The sequence below is a fragment of the Mobula birostris genome, chromosome 9 (genome assembly GCF_030028105.1).
Source record: "Mobula birostris isolate sMobBir1 chromosome 9, sMobBir1.hap1, whole genome shotgun sequence".
NCBI lineage: Eukaryota > Metazoa > Chordata > Chondrichthyes > Myliobatiformes > Myliobatidae > Mobula > Mobula birostris.
The window spans coordinates 1,573,980-1,597,833 of NC_092378.1; the positions used below are offsets into that span (position 1 = coordinate 1,573,980).

Sequence of the window (23,854 nt, forward strand, 5' to 3'; positions counted from 1 at the left end):
GAAACTAAAGGACAGAAATCTAGAGGGAACCTGAGGGAACTCATTCACCCAGAGGGTGATGAGTATCTGGAACACACTGCTGGAGAATGTGTGCCTGGATCACTGACAGAAAGCTAGATCAACACTTGAAACAGTGGACCACATGCTGGGGGCTGTAGTTAGTATGCAAGGGCACTGAATGGCCTGGTTCCATGTTTTAAGATTTGATAACTTGAAGTTCTCTCCATAATCCCTATAAATCTTAAAACACTCATTTGGAAACACCAATGCCCTTGAACAAAAAAGCCTACAAAAGTAGTGGATATGGTTAGTCCTTCTTTGCCCACCATTGGGCACATCTACATGGACCTTTGTCGCATGAGACGGCACCCATCACCCATCATCAAGTACTCTCAGCATTCAGCCGATCATGCTCTCTTCTTGCTGCTGCCATCAGGAAGGAGGCACAGGAACCTCAGGACTCCGACAAACCAGGACCAGGAACAGTTAATACCCCTCAATCATCAGGCTCTCGAATCAGAAGGGATAACTTCACTTACCTCATCTCTGAACTGTTCCCCCAGCCTTTAGACTCACTTTCAAGAACTCTTCATCTCACGTTCTCAATGTTTATTGTTTATTTATACATTATTATTATTTTGTATTGTTTCTTTGTACTTACTGTGATATCCACACAGTAGGCTTATTCAGAAAGTCAGAAGGCATGGGATCCAGGGAAGTTTGGCCAGGTGGATTCAGAATTGGCTTTCCTGCCGAAGGCAGAGGGTCGTGGTGGAGGGAGTACATTCAGATTGGAGGATTGTGACTAGTGGTGTCCCACAAGGATTGGTTCTGGGACCTCTCCTTTTCGTGATTTTTATTAATGACCTGGATGTGGGGGTAGAAGGGTGGGTTGGCAAGTTTGCAGATGACACAAGGGTTGGTGATGTTGTAGATAGTGTAGAGGATTGTCAAAGATTGCAGAGAGACATTGATAGGATGCAGAAGTGGGCTGAGAAGTGGCAGATGGAGTTCAACCCGGAGAAGTGTGAGGTGCTACACTTTGGAAGGACAAACTCCAAGGCAGAGTACAAAGTAAATGGCAGGATACTTGGTAGTGTGGAGGAGCAGAGGGATCTGGGGGTACATGTCCACAGATCCCTGAAAGTTGCCTCACAGGTAGATAGGGTAGTTAAGAAAGCTTATGGGGTGTTAGCTTTCATAAGTCAAGGGATAGAGTTTAAGAGTCGCGATGTAATGATGCAGCTCTATAAAACTCTGGTTAGGCCACACTTGGAGTATTGTGTCCAGTTCTGGTCGCCTCACTATAGGAAGGATGTGGAAGCATTGGAAAGGGTACAGAGGAGATTTACCAGGATGCTGTCTGGTTTAGAGAGCATCAATTATGATCAGAGATTAAGGGAGCTAGGGCTTTACTCTTTGGAGAGAAGGAGGATGGAGGAGATATGATAGAGGTATACAAGATAATAAGAGGAATAGATAGAGTAGATAGCCAGTGCCTCTTCCCCAGGGCACCACTGCTCAATACAAGAGGACATGGCTTTAAGGTAAGGGGTGGGAAGTTCAAGGGGGATATTAGAGGAAGGTTTTTTACTCAGAGAGTGGTTGGTGCGTGGAATGCACTGCCTGAGTCAGTGGTGGAGGCAGGTACACTAGTGAAGTTTAAGAGACTACTAGACAAGTATATGGAGGAATTTAAGGTGGGGGGGGTCAATGGGAGGCAGGGTTTGAGGGTCGGCAGAACAATGTGGGCCGAAGGGTCTGTACTGTGCTGTACGATTCGATGAAAATGAATCTCAATGTAGAATATAGTGACACACACTGTGGAAGACACCAGCAGTGTGCCTGATGTTGTAGAGTGTGAAGGAAGAGAAGTGAGTGCAGTTACTATTACAAGAGAGAAGGTGCTCAAAAAGTTGAAAGACCTAAAGGTGCATAAGTCAGCCAGTCCAGATGAACTGCACCCTAGGGTTCTGAAAGAGGTGGCGTTAGAGATTGTGGTGGCATTAGAAATGATCTTTCAAAAATCATTGGACTGGCATGGTGCCGGAGGACTGAAAAATTGCAAATGTTACTCCACTCTTTAAGAAAGGAGGAAGGCAGCAGAAACGAAATTATAGACTAGTTAGCCTGACCTCAGTGGTTGGGAAGATGTAAGAGTCAATTGTTAAGGATGAGGTGATGGAGTACTTGGTGACACAGGACAAGATAGTACAAAGTCAGCATGGTTTCCTTCAGAGAAAATCCTGCCCTATGAACCTGTTGGAATTCTTTGAGGAGATTACAAGTAGGATAGATAAAGGGGATGCAGTTGTATGCTTAGACTTTCAGAAGGCCTTTGACAAGGTGCCACACATGAGGCTGCTTACCAAGTTAAAAGCCCATGGTATTACAGGAAAGATACTAACATTGGCTGATTGGTAGGAGGGAGCAAGTGGGAATAAAACAATCCTTTTCTGGTTGGCTCCCTGTAACTAGTGGTGTTCTGCAGGACCACTTCTTTTTATGCTGCATGTCAATGATTTAGATGATGAAACAGATGACTTTGTTGCCAAGTTTGCAGATGATACGAAGATTGGTGGAGGGGCAGGTAGTGTTGAGGAAACAGGTAGGATGTAGAAGGACTTAGACAGATTAGGAGAATGGGCAAGAAAGTGGCAAATGAAATACAATGTTGGAAAATGCATGGTCATGCCATTTGGTATCAGAAATACAGTGTGGAATATTTTCTAAATGGGGAGAAAATCCAGGAATCTAAGATACAGAGGGATTTGGGAGTCCTTGTGCAGAACACTCTGAAGGTTAACTTGCAGGTTGAGTCGGTGGTGAGGAAGGCAAATGCCATGTTAGCATTCATTTCAAGAGGTCTAGAATACAAGAGCAGGGATGTGATGCGGAGGCTCTATAAGGCACTGGTGAGGCCTCACCATGAGTATTGTGAACAGTTTTGGTCCCCTCATCTTAGAAGAGATGTGCTGGCATTGGAGAGGTTCCAGGGGAGGTTCACAAGGATGATTCCAGGAATGAAAGGGTTATCATACAAGGAACATTTGATGTTCCAGTGTCTGTACTCACTGGAATTCAGATGGATGGGGGGGGGGGGTATCTGATTGAAACCTTTCAAATGTTGAAAGGCCTAGACAGAGTAGACGTGGAAAGGATGTTTCTCATGGTGGGAGAGTCTAGGGCAAGTGGACACAGCCTCAGGAGAGAGGGTTATCCTTTCAAAACAGATATGCAGAGAAATTTCTTTAGCCAGAGGTGGTGAATTTGTGGAATTTGTTGCCACATGCAGCTGTGGAGACCAGGTTATTGGGTGTATTTAAGGCAGAGATTGACAGGTTCTTGACTGGACATGGCATCAAAGGTTACGGGGAGAAGGCCAGGAACTGGGGTTGAGGAGGAGAAAAAGGATCAGCCATGATTGAATGGTGGAGCAGACTCGATGGGCCAGATGGCCTAATTCTGCTCCTATGTCTTATGTACTTTTGAGAATAACTGTACTTTGCAAGCTTCATTCCACGCTCTGTTCTGTAGCTCTTGTCATTTCAACTTCTGCAGTTTGCACCCTCCCCGTCCCTCAGTGTTGCTGCCTGTCTCCTCCTCACCACCCCTGTCCCTCAGTGTAGGTACCTGCCTCCTGCACCCTCCCCTATCCCTCAGTGTTGCTGCCTGTCTCCTCCTGCACCCTCCCCTGTCCCTCAGTGTAGGTACCTGCCTCCGCCTCACCTTCCCTGTCCCTCAGTGTAGGTACCTGCCTCCTCCTCACCTTCCCCTTGAGGTTTGTGGTTCTCTTTATCTTGTTTGTCATCTCTGCCTTTTCTTCTGCTAGCTTCTGCCCTCGCCGTAGGGTGTAGAACGGGCATTTTGTGACATCAGGTTTAGCAGGGTGCACTCACCCCAGCTGATTTGCCTCAGTTATGGTTAATGGCAGGATTCCTAGCAGTGTGCAGGAACAGAAATATCTTGGGGTCCATGTCCATCAACCCCTCACTTTCCTCAAGTTGATAGGTGGTTAAGAAGGCATATGACGTGTGGGCCTTCATTAGCCGGGGAACTGAGTTCAAGAGCCATGAGGTAATGTTGCAGCTCTGTAAAACTCTGGTTAGACCACACGTGGAGTATTGCGTTCAGTTCTGGACTCCTCATTATAGGGAGGATATGGAAGCTTTAGAGAGGGTGCAGAGGAGATTTACCAGGATGCTGCCTGGATTAGAGAGCGTGTCTTATGAGGATAGGCTCAGCGAGGTAGGACTTTTCTCTTTGGAGTGAAGGAGGATGACAGATGATCTGATGAAGGTATACAGGATGATAAGAGACATAGATTGAGTGGACAGCCAATGCTTCATTCCCAGAACACAAATGGCTAATGTGAAGAGGCATAATTTTAAGGTGATTGGAGGAAGGTACAGGGGGAATGTTGGAAGTAGGTTTTATACACAGCGACTGGTGGTATGTGAAATGCATTGCCACAGGTGGTGGTAGAGGCAGATACATTTGGGACATTTAAGAAACTCTTAGACAGGTAGAAATATAGATTTAGATAGAAATATGGGGGGTTATGTAGGAGGGAAGGGTTAGCTTGATCTTGGAGTATGTAAAAAGGTCGGCACTACATTGTGGGATGAAGGGCCAGACTCTGTGCAGTGTGACTCTGACTCCTGTCCTTTGCAGGCAGCCATACCTTACCACTGGAGAGCATCAGGTAATCTCAGTACCCTGGTCAAAGCAGCAGCCCAAAGGCAGTGTGGCTATCACTCTTCCAGAGACCTGGGTTTAGTACTGACCTTGGGCGCAGTCTGTGTGAAGTTTGCACGTTCTCCCGGTGACCCCCTGGGTTTCCTCCCAGCTGAAATTTTTCTCAACTCCGCCACGGACAGTCCTAAGCCTGGCTACAAAAGGAGGGTTGGGCATGAGGTTGGCAGCTCCATCCCATAAAAACCCAGAGCTACAGAAATGCCAACAGAAGCTCGAAACACCTCACTCCAGGGAGAGGAAGGGCCACACCTGAGATCATCTTGAAAGACTGGCCCAGAACAGAGGACTATGGTGAGCTGTTGTTGGCAGCCTGTGCCCCAGCAGGGGTGATGGGCTTAAGAAGAAGAAGAAATTTTACTCTATTCAAAGATAATGTTTGTTTAAAAAATGTCTTTTAATTGAAATATTCATGGCGCACAGAACAAAAGATATCTCACCACATTCAACGCCATCAATACAAAAATTAAATTAAATAGCCCGCTTTTTGTGTGAATCCGCCAGGGCCAGTGAGTGCTCCCAGCTGCAGACCAACATCTCAATGATGCGAGCTGCTTTGCCTCCCTTGTTTAGCAGCAAAACTAATATCGATGAACAAACACAGTTTCTTGTACAAACTTTGCTTGCTCGACACTAGCGAGCTCGCCAGACCTTTATGAAGGCAGATCGAGTCAGTGCGGGGGGCATTGTATCAGCCCATCAATCACCAGCAAACGATTCTCTCCCTCGTCACGCTGTGCTGGAGAGGGAGCATAAATCAGTCGGGCTGACGATTCACTCTCACAACTGCAGCCTCGAGAGAGAGTCCTCATGCAGCAAACCCTTCCTTTGCACTCCACCATGCCTCACTCGTTGTATCTGGCCAGCTTCAGCCTGGGAACAATGTTCATGGATTGAAGCTCTTGGAACAGCAGCTTACAGGCATATGGGATTCGCAGAGACGAGACGTGACAGGAAGATTTGCAATAATGACACCTAGAAAGACAAAGCACTCTTCGGTCACAGGATTGTGACCCCTCATCATCCCCATCCACTCCTCCCTAGGACCACCCCCTGCCAAACAGACCAAACCTCCTCCATCTCTCTCCTGTTTCCCCACCCCCATGCTACCCAATATCGTTAACTGCACTCCTCTCTGCTGCTGGTCAAAAATGGTTCAGCTCTCTCAGCCCACCAGCTCCACATGGAGAAAGCCTGCTCTGTCCTCGCGACCCATCAATGAATTCTGTCTGACTCCACCTCCACTGCAGGCTGAGCTCCACAACCTCACATTCCCAACCCTTTATGTGATGAACCCCTACCATTAACAGAGGGGTCCGAGGGGCTGTGGAGTACAAGTCTTTATATTTAAGACAGGCTGATAGATTCTTGATTGGTCAGGGCATGAAAGGTTACGGGGAGAAGGCAGGAGATTGGGGCTGAGAGGAAAATTGGATCAGCCATGATGAAATGGCGGAGCAGACTCGATGGGCCGAATGGCCTAATTCTGCTCCTATATCTTATGGTCTTATGTGTTCATGAACCCCTGGTCTAAAACAGTTGTCCTCACTCAGACTGTTTCGATTGCAAAAGTCTTAGGCACCCTAGATTTTTAATACACATTTTGTTTTAGGTGTTTATTTTTTAGCTTCAGCGTTAGTGTGTCGGTAGAAAAGAGCAAATTTCAGATTCCCATTTTCCCCAAAAAAAATGTTAGAGAAATTTCTCCATTTCATTAAAGAAAGTAACATTAAGTAACAGACCTCTTTTCAAAAAGGACTTGATTACTTTGTCAGTACATGATTAAGCAAAGGTAACAAACAGGTGCTAATGATCAATGACATAATGAACTGCACTGATGAACTGAAACAGAAACGTATGTAGAAAGAATCAAACTGGACGTAGGACAACCAAACTAAGAGGTGAAGGTGTGGCAAAGATGAGACAGTTTAACCTTCAAATTATCAATTCTTACACTATGGCAAGAGTGAGCATAGCAACAAGACACAAAGTGGTCATCCAGTATCAGCAAGGTCTCTCCCCGCAGAAATTTCACAGCAGACAGGAATCTCAAGATGTGCTGTCCAAGCTCTTCTGAAGAAGCACAGAGAAACAGGTAAAGAAATGCAGTGGCTGGTCATGGAAACCGAGAGCAGCACATGAGAGATACATCAAACTGATGTTCCTTCTAAATTGGAAGTCCAGCACTACTATCAGCTCTGTACTCACAGAAACCACTGGAGCCCAAGTACACCCCACTACGCTTCAGACATCTTGTCAGAGTGATCTTCATGGAAGAATTGCTGTCAAAAAGCCATTCCTCCAAAGTGGAAACAAAGCCAAGAGACTCCCCTATGCATAAAAACACAAGGACTGAGATGCTGAACAATGGTAGCACTCTAGACTGATGAGTCAAAATTTGAAATTTTTGGCTCAAACAGGAGGCAGTTTTTCTGTAGAAGAGCTGGAGAGTGCTACATGGACGAGTGTCTGCAGCCAACAGTGAAGCACCACAAAGGTTCCCTGAAGGTTCAGGGCCGCATTTCTGTAAATGGAGTTGGTGATCTGATCAGAATTAATGGAATCCTCAATGTTGAGAAGTACAAGCAGATTTTCATCCATCACACAATACCATCAGGGGGGTGTCTGATCAGTTCCAACTTCACTCTGCGGCAGGACAATGACCCCAAACACAGAACTATCTTCAGTGAAAAAACAAACAAGGAGTTCTGGAACAGAATTGTATGGCCCCCACAGAGCCCTGATCTCAACAACATTGTGGCGGTTTGAAGAGACAGAAGGAAGTGAGACAAATATTGCAGGAGAATGGTAGGAAGTTCTCCAAGATGCTTGGAACAACCAACCAGGTGATTTTCCTATCAAACTGCATAACAGTGTACCTAAGAGAATTGATGCAGTTTACAGGCAAAGGGCAATTGCACTACCTATTGAATTGATTTAGTTTTCTTTTACTGTTTATGGGTGCTTATAGTTCTTTTTGATATTTAGAAACTTTTCATTTAATTATTTTTGAAAGCATCTTGGCTTTACAGAATTTTTTTGACTTTTGCACAGTACCGTACATCTTATACCTACACTAAGAGATAAAGATTAGCTTTACTTGCCACATGAACACTGAAACATAGAGTGAAATGTGTTGGTTGTGTCAAATCAAATCAGCAAGGATTGTGCTGGGGGACAGCTGCAAGTAACGCCATGCTTCCAGCACCAACATGGCCTTCCCAGAACTCACTAACACTATGTGTCTGGAATGTGGGAGGACAGTGGAGTACCCAGATAAAACCCATGTGGTCATGAGGCGAGTGTACAAACTCCTTACAGACAGTGGCAGGGATTGAACCTTGACCTTACGTCTGTCACTGTAAAGCATTACGTTAACTGTGACGCCACTATGCATCCTAACTAGGGAAAGGATAGGACCACTCAAGAATAAATTTGCACATTTTACAAATTTGATTGAGGTTTTTGAGGAGGTGATGAAGATGACTGATGTGGGTTGTGCGGTTATCGCCTACATGGACTTCAGTAAAACATTTGACCAGGCTCCTCATGGTAGGCTGATCTAGAAGATGAAGTCACATGAGTTCCACGGTGACTAGGGAGAATGGATTATAAAAACAGCTCTGATGTCATCTTCAAATTAGCTGATGACAGTGCTGAGGTTACGACAAATCACAGGAGTCGACAAGTCAGGATACCTGGTTGGGTGGAGCTGCTCAACATCAGCAAAACTAAAGGCCTGATTGTCGACTTCAGGAAAGGGAAGGAGGGTGGACATAGGCCAGTCTGCATTGGCGGTGGAGAGAGTCAGAAGCTTTAAATTCTTGGATGTTAACATCAGATGCCTTGTCCTGGGCCCAGCACATAGATGAATTACAAGGAAAGTATACCAGTGTTCCTTGTCAGCCACAGTTGCATCATTGCATCATCCTGCCTTCAGAAAACTTCTTTGGTATGTATCTATCCCGCATCTTCTGAATTGCTCCCAAAAAGTCTAGCCACTGCTGTCTTGCCATTATCCCTGCTAGTGTTCCCTTCCAATCAACTTTGGCCAACTCTTCTGTCATGCCTCTGTAATTCCCTTTACTCCAATAGAATATTGATATGTTTGACTTTAGCTTTTCTCTCTCAAACTGCAGTGCAAAATCTATCATATAATAATCACTGCCTCTTAAGGGTTCCTTTACCTTAAGCTCCTAATCAGATCCTATTCAGTACACAACACCCAATCCAGAATAACTGATCCCCTACAACAGGGGTTCCCAACCATTTTTGCACCGTGGACCGGTTTAATATCGACAATATTCTTGCGGACCGGCCGACCGGGGGGGTGGGGGGGGGAGGGGGGGTGTTCAAGTAGGGTTAAACTCACCTCAACATGTCTTTTACAGTTAGGTTTGTCAACTTTCTCACTCCCAAATAAGTGACAAAAGTAGCAGTCAAATCCCGGGACACTTTACCCCAAAAAGACTACCATGATCAAGAAGCTTTGCGCAGGCACCTGTGTGCGCATGCGCGTACGTGCCGATTTTTTTCCCAAATATCACTTTTGGCTTATCTTCCTGACTATACTGTACATACATTATTTCTACTTTATATAGGCTGTGTATTTGTCATATCATTCCTGCTTTTACTATATCTTAGTGTTATTTGGTATGATTTGGTAGGTTATTTTTTGGGTCTGGGAATGCTCAAAAATTTTTCCCATATAAATTAATGGTAATTGCTTCTTCGCTTCACGCCATTTCAGCACAGAAGGTTTCATAGGAACGCTCTACCTTAGCGGGGGAAATACGGAACAAGGGCAGTCCCGTATGGGACAAACCAATTTAGCCCAATATATGGGATGTCCCAGCAAATACGGGACAGTTGGCAACCCTATGTTCAAGTTCAACAGTGCGTGACAGGGAATGAGGAAAGGTGCAGCTGACTCATATCGTTTCCGCGCGGCCCGGTAGCTCATGCTTTGCGGCCCAGTACCGGTCTGCAGCCTGGTGGTTGGGGACCGCTGCCCTACAAAATCTGCAGATGCTGGAAATCCAAGTGTAACACGCTGTAAGGTTTCACTGACAATGTAATGGTTTCTCTGTAGCAGCAATGTTTGGGTTATGACTAGAGATAACGGGGTTTGGAATGCTGTTGTTCTTTCTTGTGAGCCTGTAAGAGAGATTTTCGTGGTCGTTTGCCGGGGAGAGATGAGGAGAGAAGACACGAATGGAGAGAGTTGGAAGACCACCGGATGGAGTGGACTTGGAGCGAGGGTCCGAAGGGCAGTGACGATTGGACGAGGTCGATGGTGGTGACCGGCTTATCAGTGAGCTCCAACTTTGCGCAACCGACTGTTCCATAAGACTGGGCCCTTTTTTTCTTTTTTTTTCCCCGTTTTCTTTACTAACCATACAGTCAAAGTAAGAATTATAAATTTAATCGTTTAATCGCATATTATGTTTGTTACTTCGGGGTACTAATTTGTAACGGAGGACACATCGCGCAGCATCCATCCAAATGAGATTTCTTAAGTTTGGCTGGGCCAGGACAGGGGCTATCACCCCCTATATTTAGCAGCTAGCCAAAGTGAGAGGTACACGAGCAACACACACAAAATGCTGGAGGGACTCAGCAGGCCAGGCAGCACCTATGGAAAAAAAGTACAGTTGCCGTCTTGGGCCAAAACCTGTCCTACCAAAGGGCTTCGGCCCGAAGCAGTGACTGTACTTTTTTTCCGTAGATGCTACCCGGCCTGCTGAATTCCTCCAGCATTTTGTCTGTTTTAGTTGATCCTCTAGCGGGCTCAACCACAACTGCTCTAAAAAGCCACCTTATAGGCATTCTACAAATTCTCTCTCTTGGGATCCAGCACCAACCCAATTTTCCCCAATCTATTTGCATATTGGAGTCCTCCATGACTATAGCAACATTGCCCTTTTGACAGGTCTTTTCTATCTCCCATTGTAACTTGCAGACCACATCCTGGCTACTGTTTGGAGGCCTGCTGTAACTCCCATCATGTCTTCTTACCCTCCCAGTTTCTTAACTCTACCCACAAGGATTCTACATCTTCTGATGCTATATCACCTCTTTCTAAGGACTTGACTTCATTTTTACCAACAGAGCTGCAACTCCCCCGCCTGCCTGCCTGTCCTTTCGATACAATGTGCATCCTTGGATGGTAAGCTCCCAACTATAGCCTTCTTTCAGCCACGACTCACAACATTATACATACCAATCTCTAACTGCTACAGGTTCATCTACTTTATTTTGTATACTGCGTGCATTCAAATATAACACCTTCGGTCCTGTATCCAACGCCCTTTACGATTTTGTCACCCTGTTTACACTGCAATTCATCCCACTGACTGCAATTTTGCCCTATCACCTGCCAGTCCTTCCTCACAGTCTCACTACACACTGTCATGCTTGTAAACCAACTGCTCCATCCTCAGCTCTATTACTCTGGTCCATGCCAAATTTCTTTGAGTCCTCCCCAACAGCTCTAGCAAACCTGCCTGCAAGGATGTTGGCCCCCTTGGGTTCAGGCAGTAATCCAGAGATTGCAACCCTGGAGGTCCTGTTTTTCAGCTTTCTACATAGCTCCCTAAAATCTCTCTTCAGGACCTCCTTGCTTTTCCTACCTACGTGTAAAGAAAATTGAAATTATTGTTACTTCGGATCTGATGCAGCACTACAAAACAGAATAAGCATAAAGAACACAATAACAAAATAAATACAAATACATAAGATAGCTTCTATACATTGATTGATTGTATGTCCATAAAGTGTGTGCACATAAGCAGACTCCGAAAGGAAATGATAAAGTAGTGATGTTGGGGGTGTGGAGGGGTGGGTTAGTGATCAGCCTTACCACTTGGGGAAAGTAACTGTTTTTGAGTCTAGTGGTCCTGGCATGGATGTAATGTAGCCTTCTTCTTGATGGGAGTGGGACAAACAGTCCATGAGCAGGGTGAAGACCTTAATCTTCAAAATAAAGCCAAGGAGTCTGCTACATCCACAAAGGAGAAGGTACTGGTCTACCCTTTGACGGAGGTGGGGGAGTTGCCCACTGTGACACAACTGAGCATCAGACATACTTTCAGTACCACATCGACGGCAGAGAATAGAAGCCCAGATACTCACCAACCAGAGTACCCCAGCAGTCCACATAGTCCACAGACGTCCACTTCAAATGCGTCACTGGAGATCATTAACCTTTCCAGCAGCATCATGCTGGCACCATAGCCGATCAAACAATCCCTCTCCATCTCACCTAGGCGCAGCCCTCCATCACGAGAGCGTCCTTCTGTTGGCTGCCTGCCAGGGAAGGTTCACACAGATTGTCAGGCTGAGCTCCAAAAGTGGATTCAACGTGGAAACTAACTTGCACAGTGTTGAATTGTGAAAACTGTAACCCATTTAACATCACCCTGTATCATCCCAGCAACAGAGGAAAAGGATTAAACCTGGCTTGATTCGTCTGCATTGACCAATCCCATGCCTCCCACTCTTATCAAGTCGCTGAAACACATACGAGTGAGAAGCACAGACACACCGGGCTGCAGTACTTCACAACCACAAGATATTCTGCAGACGCTGGAAATCCAGAGCAACACACACAAAATGCTGGAGGAACTCAGCAAGCCGGTCAGCATCTATGGAAATGAATAAGCAGTCAACGTTTCAGGCCGAGACCCTTCTGAAGGACTGGAAAGGAAGGGGGAAAAGCCAGAACAGGAAGGTGGGAGAAAGGAAGGGTACAAGCAAGAAGGTGTTAGGTGAAGCCAGGTGGGTGGGGGGAGGAGGTTGGGAGGGACTGCCATGAGGAGGCCACTCTCAAGTTGGAGGAGCAACACCTGATAGCATGAATATTGATTTCTCCAACTTCTGGTAATTTCTCCCCCTCCCCCCTTCTTCATTTCCTCACTCTAGACCCCCTCTTACAGCTTCTCCTCACCTGCCTATCACCTCCCTCTTGATGCCCCTCCTCCTCCCCTTTCTCCCATGGTTCAAAGATATTGCTGTTTCCATACCAGGCTGTGATGCAGCCAGTCAATATACACTCCATCACACATACATAGTTTGTCAAAATTTTAGATACTATGCCGAATCTTCACAAAGTTCCTCAGGAAGTAGAGACGCTGTTGTGCTTTCTTCGTAATTGCACTTATGTGCTGGGACCAGGACAGGTCTTGGGAAATGTTAACACCGAGGAATTTAAAATTACTGACCCTCTCCACCTCTGGTCCCCTGATGAGGACTGGCTCACGGACCTCTGACTTCGTTCTCCTGGAGTCAATAATCAGCTCCTTGGTCTTGCTGACATTGAGTATGAGGTTGTTGTTGTGGCATCACTCAACCAGATTTTCAGTCTCTTTCCTATATGTGATTCGTCACCACCTTCGATTTCGCCCATGACAGTGGTGTCATTGGCAAACTTGAATAAGGCATTGTAGCTGTGCTTAGCCACACAGTCGTAAGTATAAAGTGAGTAGAGCAGGGGGCTAAGCACTCAGCCCTGTGGTGCACCTGTGCTGATGGAGATTGTGGAGGAAATCAAGATAGTCAAGATGGCCACTGAGTAACAATGTTCCTTTGGTCGACATCTCCTGGATAAATCATGGAACCATATATTTCACTTCATTTATGTCTTTTACATTTGTTTTTCATCTTGGATGTGATTCTGGAACTACTGGAGCCTGTGATTTGCTGCTTGGAAATTGTTTGGGTATTCCAGCGCTCTGTAGTCTCCAAGGGGATTCCGGGAGGCAGAGGCAGCGTGCAGGAGCTGCAAGCTGATGTGCGACTCTGCTTTACTGATTAAAGCTTCCAATGTTTGCTGGTTAAAGTGAAAAGGGAGATTGAAACAAGGAGCCGAATGTGGAAGCTTGGAGATAGTTTTGGTGCTTCAGCGCTCTGCAGACTCCAAGTGGATTCCCAGAGACAGAGACAGTGAACGCGAAGACTGAGAGATGGGGCACAAGCAGTTGCTTGACTCTATTTTGCTGATTACAAGGAGGAAGATTGAAGCATGGAGTGTGGTAAGTCCGGCTGCCTATAGTTTTGTGGCTCTGCTATGGAGAGGGAAGGGTCAACCACTGGGCCCGGTGAATGTTGCCCAGGTTTTCTGCATTTTGGACGTGGACTTGCACTACAGACTTTATTCAGTCGTATAGATTTTTTTACATATTATATGCTTTTCGCCGCTCTTTCTTCTTTTTTTTTGTGTGGGGAGGGGATTTGGGGGTCAACGTGCCTGCTCTGTTTTGTTCATTTTTTTGTGTGGGGAAGAGGAATTTTGGTGTTAAGGTGCTGTTCTGATTTTATTTTTTTTGTGTGGGAGGGGGATTTGGGTATTGATGTGCTAGCTTATTTTGTGCAGGAGGAGGGATTTGATGGTTAAGGTGCCTGTTCCATTTTTGTTTGTTTTATTCATGCGGCCGGGGGATTTTTTGGGAGTTGGTGATCATGTTGCCTTTCTTTTCTTTCTTGGTTTCGTGGCTACCCGCAGAAGAAGAATTTCAAGTTGTATACTTTGATAACAAATTAACCTTTGAACCTTTTGAGATGTTGTTGCCAATCCAAAATGTCTGGGGGTCTGCAAGTGAGGAAATGGAGGATCCAATTGCACAAGGAAGTATTGAGGCCAAGGTCTTCAGCTCGTTGATGAGTTTTGAGGGGAAGATAGTATTGAATGCCCAACTGTAGTCGATAAAGAGCATCCTGATGTATTCAACGTCCCATTCCCACTCTGACATGTCTATCCACGGCCTCCTCTACTGCCAAGATGAAGCCACACTCAGGTTTGAGGAACAACACCTTATATTCCGTCTGGGTAGCCTCCAACCTGGTGGCATGAACACTGACTTCTCTAACTTCCGTTAATGCCCCCCCACTTCGTACCCCATCCCTTATTTATTTATTTATTTATTTATTATTTTTTTCTCTTTCCCTTTTTTCTCCCTCTGTCCCTCTCCCTGTAACCCCTTGCCCATCCTCTGGGCTTCCCCCCGTTCCCCTTTTTCTCTCTAGGCCTCCTCCCCCCCTGATCCCATGATCCTCTCATACCCCCTTTGCCAATCACCTGTCCAGCTCTTGGCTCTATCCGTCCCTCTCCTGTCTTCTCCCATCATTTTGGATCTCCCCCTCCCCCTCCAACTTTCAAATCCCTTACTCACTCTTCCTTCAGTTAGTCCTGACGAAGGGTCTCGGCCTGAAACGTCGACTGTACCTCTTCTAGAGATGCTGCCTGGCCTGCTGCGTTCACCAGCAACTTTCTGTGTGTGTTTCCTGCTGTATGCATTCTTGCTGTTTAGATATTCCAGAATTTAGTGAAGAGCCAATGAAATGGCATTTGCCGTAGACCATTTGTGCTGGTAGGCAAATTGGAGTGGATCCAAGTTGCTTCTCGGGCAGGAGTTGATATATTTCATCACCAATCTCTCATAACACTTCATCACTGTGGATGTAAGTGCTACTGGACAATAGTCATTGAGACTGGTTACCATGTTCTTCTTAGACACTGGTATAATTGAAGCAGGTGGATATGTCAGACTGCCGAAGTGAGAGGTTGAAGAACCAGTTGATGAGCAGAGGCCTTTAGTACCCCACCTGGGCCAGAAGGATGTTCTCATGTCGGCCTCAGAGACATGGATAAACCAGAAGGCTACTGGAAGAATGTTCTGTGGACGGATGAGTCCAAAATGGAACTTCTTGGCTTAAGTGAGAAGCATTATGTTTGGCAAAAAGCAAACCTGCATTCCAGCACAAGAACGTCATCCCATCTGTGAAACGTGGTGGTGGCAGTGTCACGGTTTGGGCCTGCTTTGCTGCCTCGGGACGAGGATGGTTTGTCATCATTGATGGAACTATGAATTCTGAATTGTACCAGTAAATTCTATAGGAAAATGTTGGGGTATCTATCCGTGAACTGAAGCTCAAGAGAAAGTGGGTCATGCAGCAAGACAACAATACAGCAAAGACAAGAACACGTGCTTCACCTGCCCCTACATCCCCCCCCCCCCACCTCCTACCTCACTACCATTCAGGGCCCCAAACAGCCCTTCCGGGTGAAGCAACACTTCAGCCGTGAGTCTGTTGGGGCCATCTACTGTGTCCAGTGCTCCCGGTGTGGCCTCCTGTATATCGGCAAGACCCGACGTAGATTGGGAGACTGCTTTGCTGAGCACCTACGTTCTGTCTGCCAGGAAAAGGGGGATTTCCCAGTGGCTACACTTTAATTTCCCCTTGCATTCAGGTGCAATACGACACTTTTGAACAGGTCATACCTCCCCCAGAAGAGATCCCAATGATCCAAGAATCTGAAGCCCTGTCCCCGCACCAACTTCTTAGTCACGCATTTATCTGCCAAATCTAGCCTCATTGGCACATGGCATAAGTAGCAATCCCAGAAATTACTACCCTGGACGTCCTGCTTCTCAGCTTTCTGCCTAGCTCTCGAAATTCTCTCTTCAGGACCTCTGCTTTTCCTTCCTATGTCATTGGTACCAACATGTACCAAGACATCTGGCTGCTCTCCCTCCCTCTTCAAAATGTTATGTACGTGATCCGAGACGTCCCTGACCCAGGCACCTGGGAGACAACATACCCCTTGCCCATCCTCTGGGCTTTCTTCCCCCCTCCCTGTTTTCTTTCTCCCTGGGCCTCCTGTCCCATGATCCTCTCATATCCCCTTTGCCTATCACCTGTCCAGCTCTTGGCTCCATCCCTCCCCCTCCTGTCTTCTCCTATCATTTTGGATCTCCCTCCCCCTCCCACTTTCAAATCTCTTACTAGCTCTTCCTTCAGTTAGTCCTGACGAAGGGTCTCGGCCTGAAATGTCGACTGTACCTCTTCCAAGAGATGGCTGCCTGGCCTGCTGCTGCGTTCACCAGCAACTTTTACGTGTGTTGCAAGCAACATACCATCCGGGTGCCCCGTTCATGGTCACAGAATCTCCTTTCTGTTCCTCTGACTATTGAGTCCCCTATCACTACCACCCTCCTCTTCTCCCTCTTTCCCTTCTGCACCATCTTTTCAGCACCCATCCATCAGTCCTCAGAATCCTGTGTCTCATTAAGATTACTTTTCATTCCTCAACACTTAAGAAGAGAGGCTGGGCAGGTTGGAACTTTATTCCCTGGAGTGTATGAGACTGAGGGGTGACCTTATAGAGGTGTATAAAATCATGAGGGGCACAGATAAGGTGAATACAGTCTTTTCCTTAGGGATGTGGAATCAAGAACCAGGCGGCACGGGTTTAAAGCAAGAGAAAGCGATATCGTTGGAACCTGAGGGGCAACTTTTTCAGCCAAAGAGAGGTTGTTACATGGTACGAGCTGCCTCATATGGATTACTTATTCATTTACTATAGATTGTAGTAATTTTTAATGTATTGCAATGTACTACTGCTGCGAAACAATGCATTTCACAACGTCAGTGATAATTACAGCTATACAGGACCCTGGTCAGACCTCATTTGGAGTACTGTGCTCAGTGCTGGTCGCCTCACTACAGGAAGGACATGGAAACCATAGAAAGGGTGCAGAGGAGATTTACAAGGATGTTGCCTGGATTGGGGAGCATGGCTTATGAGAATAGGTTGAGTGAACTTGGCCTTTTCTCCTTGGAGCGACGGAGGATGAGAGGTGACCTGATAGAGGTGTATAAGATGATGAGAGGCATTGATGATGTGGATAGTCAGAGGCTTTTTCCCAGGGCTGAAATGGCTAACACAAGAGGGCACAGTTTTAAGGTGCTTGGAAGTAGGTACAGAGGAGATGTCAGGGGTAAGTTTTTTTATTACACAGAGAGTGGTGAGTGTGTGGAATGGGCTGCTGGGAACAGTGGTGGAGGCAGATACAATAGGGTCTTTTAAGAGGCTCCCGGATAAGTACATGGAATTGAGAAAAATAGAGGGCTATGGGTAACCTTAGGTAATTTCTAAAGTAAGTACATGTTTGGTACGACATTGTGGGCTGAAGGGCCTGTATTGCGCTGTGGGTTTTCTATGTTTCTATAATAAACCTGAGGAAATGGTTATGTTTATTGTTATATTAACAATATTTAAAAGACACGGGCAGGAACATAGAACATAGACTAGTACAGTACAGCAACAAGTCCTTCAGCCCACAATGTTATACTATACCAATTAAATTAGTAATCAAATGGCCAACTAAACCAATCCCTGTGGCTTACACAATGTCCATATCCTTCCATTTTCCACACATTCACCTGCCTATCTAAACATCCCTTAAAGATCTCTGCAACACACACAAAATGCTGGAGGAACTCAGCAGGCCAGGCAGCGTCTATGGAGACGAGTACAGTCAATGCTTTGGGCCAGGCTCTTTGGCGGGACTGGAGAAAAAGATGAGAAGTCAGAGTAAGAAAGTGGAGGGAGGGTCAGAAGAACCACAAGGTGATAGGTGAAACTGGGGAGAAGTAAAGAGCTGGGAAGCTGATTGGTGAAAGAGATTCAGAGCTGGAGGAAGGTGGGGGGGAGGAGTAGAGGGAGGTGATGGGAACAGATATCTGGACAGGAAAGGTAGAGGGATATGGGAATTGATTCCTGGACAGGTACATGGACAGGAAGGATAGAGAGATATGGGAAGAGATACCTGTATGGGTGCATGCACAGGAAAGGTAGGGTGATAAACAGGTAAATCACACTAGCTCTGATGGGAATCTTGGTTTGCATGGACCAGTTGGGTCAAAGGGCATGTTCCCGTGCTCTGTGACTGCTCAACCTTCCCCTTCCCCCCAAGAATCAGTGTTGGGAGCCTGCAATCGCCATGATGTAACTCCACCCCTCCTTCAATACGGAGACCGAACGGTCACACAGAATCCCACGTCTGGTCCTGTAAAGTGGCATCAAACCTTTGCTAATTTCATACTCCGTACCTTGTCTCATATTCCATGAGCCTTCCTAATTCAGCACTGGATTAGGATTGCAACATTTTGTGCTTCCATATACCAATGGCAGATAAATGTGGGACAGATCAGTCAAGATATATCTAAGCAATGTTTAAACAGGCTGCAGGAACTCAGCGGCTCAGGCAGTATCAATGGATGGGAAGAGACAGTCGACATTTTAGGTCGATATCCTTCACTGGGATTTTGGACCTCACATCGTAGTTTGTTACTTCTGGTTAAATTCTCAGATTACAGGAGTAACAGACTGAAGCTGTGTGAAAGATTTGACACCCAGTGAAAGGTTGTACAGCCCATCTCACACTAACGCAGACAGTCCACTATCGAAGTAAATCTGAGTACCGCACTTCCACAATTCTCACCTTACACAATCAAATAATCCAACCAGCATCCAATCAAATGGACGCCTCAGAATCATAGCAAAATACCGCCATAGACGGTCCCAACACCGGCTGTGAAAGGAGGAGGACTGGGCATGGGGCTAGAAGCCCTATCTCATATCCCAGAGCTACAGAAACACCACCTGAAGCTCCAATGATGATTGGGGTGGGGGGAGGGGGGATTGTGAGGGAGAGGGAAGGACAGAGGAGGGGGGAGAGGGAGGGAGGAAGAGAAAGGGAGGGAGGAAGAGAGAGGGTGGGAGAGGGAGAGGAGGAGGAATCATAGCAAAACATAATTATCGTAACAGTGAATGAAGTAAAAGTAACCACAGTGGTAATGGCTCACCGGGTGAGAACAGCCCGGGGACCTCGGGCTCGAGCGTGCATCTTGTCGAGGACCATATGCTTCAGCTTCTGGTAATACACAGGACCAAAGTAGATGTACGCTTCCAAAGGCTCTCTGCAAGGGAAAACAGACCAAGTGTGAGTGTGCTCATCTGCCCCTGTGAGGGAAAAGAGTGAGAAGTTCAAAAACTCTCTTTAAAGGTATGCCAACAGCTGTATGTCATTTGAAGTTTGAGGAGGTTTGGTCTATCACCAAAGACTTCAGCAAATTTCTACACATGTACCGTGGAGAGCATTCCAATGGGTTGCATCACCATCTGGTACGGAGGGGCCACTGCACAGGATCGGAAAAAGCTGCGAAGGCCGTAAACTCAGCCAGCCCATTTATAGGCAACAGCTCCCCCAGCAGTGAGGACATCTTCACAAGGCAACATCCATCATTCCGGACACCCATCACCCAGAACATGCCCTCTTCTCATGGCTACCATCAAGAGGGAGGTACAGGAGCCTAAAGACACACACTCAATGTTTTAGGAACAGTTTCTTCCTTTTTGCCATCAGATTTCTGAAAGGACAATGAACCCATGAACACTACCTTAGTATTTTTACTCTTTTTGTGCTACTTATTTACAATATTTCTCATTGTAATTTATAGTATAGAAACATAGAAAATAGGTGCAGGAGTAGGCCATTCGGCCCTTCGAGCCTGCACCACCATTTATTATGATCATGGCTGATCATCCAACTCAGAACCCTGCACCAGCCTTCCCTCCATACCCCCGATCCCCGTAGCCACAAGGGCCATATCTAACTCCCTCTTAAATATAGCCAATGAACTAGCCTCAACTGTTTCCTGTGGCAGAGAATTCCACAGATTCACCACTCTCTGTGTGAAGAAGTTTTTCCTAATCTCAGTCCTAAAAGGCTTCCCCCTTATCCTCAAACTGTGACCCCTCGTTCTGGACTTCCCCAACATCGGGTACAATCTTCCTGCATCTAACCTGTCCAATCCCTTTAGGATTTTATACGTTTCAATCAGATCCCCCCTCAATCTTCTAAATTCCAACGAGTACAAGCCTAGTTCATCCAGTCTTTCTTCATATGGAAGTCCTGCCATCCCAGGAATCAATCTGGTGAACCTTCTTTGTACTCCCTCTATGGCAAGGATGTCTTTCCTCAAATTAGGGGACCAAAACTGCACACAATACTCCAAGTGTGGTCTCACCAAGGCCTTGTACGACTGCAGTAGTACCTCCCTGCTCCTGTACTCGAATCCTCTCGCTATAAATGCCAGCATACCATTCACCTTTTTCACCCCCTGCTGTACCTGCATGCCCACTTTCAATGACTGGTGTATAATGACACCCAGGTCTCGTTGCACCTCCCCTTTTCCTAATCGGCCACCATAAGACCATAAGACAAAGGAGCAGAAGTAGGCCATTCGGCCCATCGAGTCTGCTCCGCCATTTTATCACGAGCTGATCCATTTTATCCTATTTAGTCCCACTGCCCCGCCTTCTCACCATAACCTTTGATGCCCTGGCTACTCAGATACCTATCAATCTCTGCCTTAAAGACACCCAATGACTTGGCCTCCACTGCTGCCCGTGGCAACAAATTCCATAGATTCACCACCTTCTGACTAAAAAATTTTTTTCGCATTTCTGTTTTGAAAGGGCGCCCTTCAATCCTGAAGTCATGCCCTCTCGTACTAGACTCCCTCCATCATGGGAAACAACTTTGCCACATCCACTCTGTCCATGCCTTTTAACATTCGAAATGTTTCTATGAGGTCTCCCCTCATTCTTCTAAACTCCAAGGAATACAGTCCAAGAGCAGACAAACGTTCCTCATATGTTAACCCTGTCATTCCCGGAATCATTCTAGTGAATCTTCTCTGTACCCTCTCCAACGTCAGCACATCCTTTCTTAAATAAGGAGAGCAAAACTGCCCACAGTACTCCAAGTGAGGTCTCACCAGCGCCTTATAGAGCCTCAACATCACATCCCTGCTCCTATACTCTATTCCTCTAGAAATGAATGCCAACATTGCATTCGCCTTCTTCACTACCGACTCAACCTGGAGGTTAACTTTAAGGGAATCCTGTACGAGGACTCCCAAGTCCCGTTGCATCTCAGAACTTTGAATTCTTTTCCCATTTAAATAATAGTCTGCCCATTTATTTTTTCTGCCAAAGTGCATAACCATACACTTTCCAACATTGTACTTCATTTGCCACTTCTCTGCCCATTCTTCCAATCTATCCAAGTCTCTCTGCAGACTCTCCGTTTCCTCAGCACTGCCGGCCCCTCCACCTATCTTCGTATCATCAGCAAACTTAGCCACAAAGCCATCTATTCCATAATCCATAATGTTGATGTACAATGTAAAAAGAAGCAGCCCCAACACTGATCCCTGTGGAACACCACTGGTAACCGGCAGCCAACCAGAATAGGATCCCTTTATTCCCACTCTCTGTTTCCTGCCAATCAGCCAACGCTCTATCCACGTATGTAACTTTCCTGTAATTCCATGGGCTCTTATCTTGTTAAGCAGCCTCATGTGTGGCACCTTGTCAAAGGCCTTCTGAAAATCCAAATATACAACATCCACTGCATCTCCCTTGTCTAGCCTACTGGTAATTTCCTCAAAAAATTGTAATAGGTTTGTCAGGCAGAATTTTCCTTTAAGGGATCCATGCTGAGTTCTGCTTATCTTGTCATATGCCTCCAGGTACTCTGTAACCTCATCCTTGACAATCGACTCCAACAACTTTCCAACCACCGACGTCAAGCTAACAGGTCTATAATTTCCTTTTTGCTTCCTTGCCCCCTTCTTAAATAGCGGAGTGACATTTGCAATCTTCCAGTCCTCCGGAACCATGCCAGAATCTATCGACTTTTGAAAGATGATCGCTAATGCCTCCGCAATCTCCTCAGCTACTTCCTTCAGAACACGAGGGTGCATTCCATCTGGTCCAGGAGATTTATCGACCTTTAGCCTATTCAGCTTCCTGAGTACTTTCTCTGTCGTAATTGTGACTGCGCACACTTCTCTTCCCTGCCACCCTTGAGTGTCCGGTATCCTGTTGTCTTCCTCAGTGAAGACTGATGCAAAATACTTGTTCAGTTCCTCTGCCATCTCATCTCCCATTACAATTTCTCCAGTATCATTTTCTATCGGTCCTATATCTACTCTCACCTGTCTTTTACTCTTTATATACTTGAAAAAGCTTTCAGTATCCTCTTCGATATTATTTGCTAGTTTCCTTTCATAGTTAATCTTTTCTCTCTTAATGACCTTCTTGGTTTCCTTTTGTAAGGTTTTAAAGACTTCCCAATCCTCTGTCTTTCCACAAATTTTTGCTTCCTTGTATGCCCTCTCCTTAGCTTTAACTTTGGCTTTGACTTCTCTTGTCAACCACGGTTGCATCCTTTTTCCACTCAAAAATTTCTTCTTTTTTGGAATATACCTGTCTTGCACATTCCTCATTTCTTGCATAAACTCCAGCCACTGCTGCTCTGCCGTCTTTCCCGCCAGTGTCTCTTTCCAGTCAACTTTGGCCAGTTCCTCTCTCATGCCACTGTAGTTTCCTTTACTCCACTGAAATACCAACACATCAGATTTCGGCTTCTCTTTTTCTAATTTCACAGTGAACTCAATCATGTTATGATCACTGCCTCCTAAGGGTTCCTTCACCTCAATCTCTCCAATCACCATTCAGATAATAATCTGTTTTCCTATTTTTGCCACCAAAGTGGATAACTTCACATTTATCCACATTAAATTGCATCTGCCATGAATTTGCCCACTCACCCAACCTATCCAAGTCACCCTGCATCCTCTTAGCATCCTCCTCACAGCTAACACTGCCGCCCAGCTTCGTGTCATCCGCAAACTTGGAGATGCTGCATTTAATTCCCTCATCCAAATCATTAATATATATTGTAAACAACTGGGGTCCCAGCACTGAGCCTTGCAGTACCCCACTAGTCACCGCCTGCCATTCTGAAAAGGTCCTGTTTATTCCCACTCTTTGCTTCCTGTCTGCTAACCAATTCTCTATCCACATCAATACCTTACCCCCAATACCGTGTGCTTTAAGTTCACACTAATCTCCTGTGTGGGACCTTGTCAAAAGCCTTTTGAAAATCCAAATATACCACATCCACTGGTTCTCCCCTATCCACTCTACTAGTTACATCCTCAAAAAATTCTATGAGATTCGTCAGACATGATTTTCCTTTCACAAATCCATGCTGACTTTGTCCGATGACTTCACTGCTTTCCAAATGTGCTGTTATCACATCTTTGATAACTGACTCCAGCAGTTTCCCCACCACCGATGTTAGGCTAACCGGTCTATAATTCCCCGGTTTCTCTCTCCCTCCTTTTTTAAAAAGTATATTTTATGTATTGCATAGTACTGCTGCCACAAAACAACACGTTT

General features: G+C 45.9%; 1 protein-coding gene across 1 annotated transcript in view; it reads right to left on the reverse strand.

Annotated features, from left to right (window-relative positions):
- Positions 1–5,131: 5,131 nt before the first annotated feature.
- The window catches only part of polr3b (polymerase (RNA) III (DNA directed) polypeptide B), a 146,605-nt gene continuing 127,882 nt past the window's right edge, over positions 5,132–23,854 (reverse strand). Inside the window, exons 22-24 of the mRNA XM_072267353.1 lie at positions 19,405–19,518; positions 11,890–12,063; positions 5,132–5,730 (exon numbers count right to left, since the gene is read on the reverse strand). Coding sequence (XP_072123454.1) covers positions 5,601–5,730; positions 11,890–12,063; positions 19,405–19,518 — 418 coding nt within the window. The 3' untranslated portion in view covers positions 5,132–5,600. The remainder of the gene's footprint in view (positions 5,731–11,889; positions 12,064–19,404; positions 19,519–23,854) is intronic.